We start from the raw sequence: 2,067 nt of genomic DNA, 5'->3' as shown, positions 1-2,067 counted from the left end.
TCCCCTTCAAGCACCATGTCACCGACGACAGCATGTCATTCACTCATATGGACCTTCGGAACCGCGTCCAGCGTGCTGGCGGTGTGTATCAACCGATTGAAGCAGAGTAGTGTATTTGTGTTATGCGAAATTCCCACCGCTGCAACATCCGCAACAAAATTTGAGGACGTCCATAACACGAGACCGCCGCGGGAGGGGAATGAGACCCACCTCCTTCTCGGGGATCGCTTCGAAGCCATGAGCATCTCCGACCTGCAAGGAACCGTCGAACCCATGAGAGGCAGCCTCGTCAACCACGTTTTTGGCGGCGTACCCGTGGAAGTTGTACCCGGTAGCATATTTCCACATGTTGCGTTCGTGGGTTTCCTCCGTGATCTGCTCATCCTGCCGATGCCTCAACTGCCGTTCCTCCGAGATGCGGGCTGCCGCACAACTTAAGCGCCTGGAGGTTTCCTTATCAATGCGGTCGTTCTTCTTGGCTCGCGCTCGTTCAGTTTTCGTCGCTTCAATTTCCGCTACACGCTGAATAACCGCCAGAGACATAAACAATTGCTCCGCTTGCAGGCGGCAATCATGAACAGATGCCGGCAACCCTTGCGCGTAGGCAGTGGCCGCCTGCTTGGCGCTGCGTGCGCAGTCCCGGTGGATGTCTCTGGCTTTCTTTACATCGGCCTCAGCGGCCAGACCACGAATGGAGTCCAGAGCCTGCCGAGCGCTGACTGCTGCTCGTTCGGCCAGAAGGAGGTCGCTTTGGGCATCCAGCTTGACGATCGCCTCCAAGGCCTCTTCAGCCTGCTTTCTGGCTTGATTGGCGCAGTCGAGGTACTCAGAGAGCGACTCCGACCTTGCCCTCCGGGCAAGGATCGCTGCGTTGGTCGCTCGGCTACCAGCCGCTTCCGCTTGCAGGGCCAAGGCCTCAGCCTGGGCGCCAAGACCGCCCGCAAGGCCGCGACAATCAGTGGCAGCCTTCGCCGTCGCACGGCTTGCCTCATCCATTTTCGTCGTGACGGCTTTGTTTTGTGCCCTTGCCGAATCCTCCTTGGGACTGGGCCGTGCTGCCTGTGGATCTCGAGTGGTCTCTTCGGAAGAAGGCTCTGTGGAGGTCGAAGGTGGCTCCTCATGTTCCAGAACTCCAGTCAACTTCTTTTGTGGCTCATGTTCCAGAACTCCAGTCAACATCTTCTGTGGCTCATCTCCGCTACTACAAAATTGCAACTCGACAACGATGGACGCCATTTTCCCGGTGGGAAACGGACTGTCGCGGAAGGTATTAGTAATGTTGACCAATCCATGAATCGGATTGATCCAGTGGCCCTCTTTAAAAAAGCCCCATAGATCGAGGCTTCCAATCCCAAAGAAGTCACCAGAGCCTTCGTCGCGAAATACAATTGAGAGTTCCCGCTCGTTGGCGTATGGCAGCGTTAGCTCCCGTTGTAGGGGCGTGTCGGCTCCCCGCACGAAAATGGGGCTGAGGGTGGCAGGCGAATTCTCTGAGAGTTCTACAGACGGGACCAGCGTCATGCCGTGGCCCGCAGGATCAATGTCTGTGAGATACGACAACAGGAGACGAATGCTGGCAAAATGCCAGGAAGGAGGCACAATATTCCGTAAAGTCAGGTTCAGCACCGAGCCGTGTTGAAGCGTCAATGTGCCTTGCCACCCTTGATTCTCGTCGCCAGACCAGCCGGACTCGACGTTGGCCAGCAGATCGGCATAAGAAATCTCGACGATATCAACGCAATTCTCGTAAGTGTAGTCGCCATCGTAGTAGGCTTCCTCGCCGGAGTCGAGTGAGCGTCTGACAGCGAATCTGGTGAACGAGAGCTGCGAATCTTACGTGAATAATTCAGTCGGAGCAGGGATTGGGAAAGACAAGGAAATGTTGATGTCCAGCCGCGGAGCCCAGGCCTGCGGGAACTGGACTCCTTGAAGGGCGCCGCAGGCTGCTAAGAACTCCACCGGCTGAGTAAGAACAGACCTCAGGGCTTACGTGGGGTGCGAACGGAACGTTGGCAATGTCGTGTAAGACGAAGGTTAGCTGTCCTTGCGTGGCCATTAAATAGATGT

General features: G+C 56.2%; 1 protein-coding gene across 2 annotated transcripts; it reads right to left on the bottom strand.

Annotated features, from left to right (window-relative positions):
- Positions 1-120: 120 nt before the first annotated feature.
- On the bottom strand, positions 121-2,056 carry KVP17_002442 (uncharacterized protein; the record flags this gene model as incomplete). 2 transcript variants are annotated; one of them, XM_068518704.1, is made up of 3 exons in its annotated part: positions 121-1,810; positions 1,838-1,962; positions 1,991-2,056. In XM_068518704.1, the coding sequence occupies 3 exons, from the start codon at positions 2,054-2,056 to the stop codon at positions 121-123; spliced, it is 1,881 nt and encodes a 626-aa protein (XP_068373863.1). The 2 variants fall into 2 exon arrangements, with proteins under 2 accessions (XP_068373863.1, XP_068373864.1); XM_068518705.1 differs by lacking the exons at positions 1,838-1,962; positions 1,991-2,056 and having other exon boundaries at positions 121-1,521.
- Between the last annotated feature and the right edge of the window lie 11 nt (positions 2,057-2,067).

This window comes from the organism of the source record quoted next (assembly GCF_019968985.1).
Source record: "MAG: Porospora cf. gigantea B chromosome Unknown PgB_NODE_4760_length_2067_cov_94.2073, whole genome shotgun sequence".
Classification (NCBI taxonomy): domain Eukaryota; phylum Apicomplexa; class Conoidasida; order Eugregarinorida; family Porosporidae; genus Porospora; species Porospora cf. gigantea B.
The sequence above is the reverse complement of the archived record's forward strand: the minus strand, read 5'-3'. Positions and strand labels throughout refer to the sequence as shown.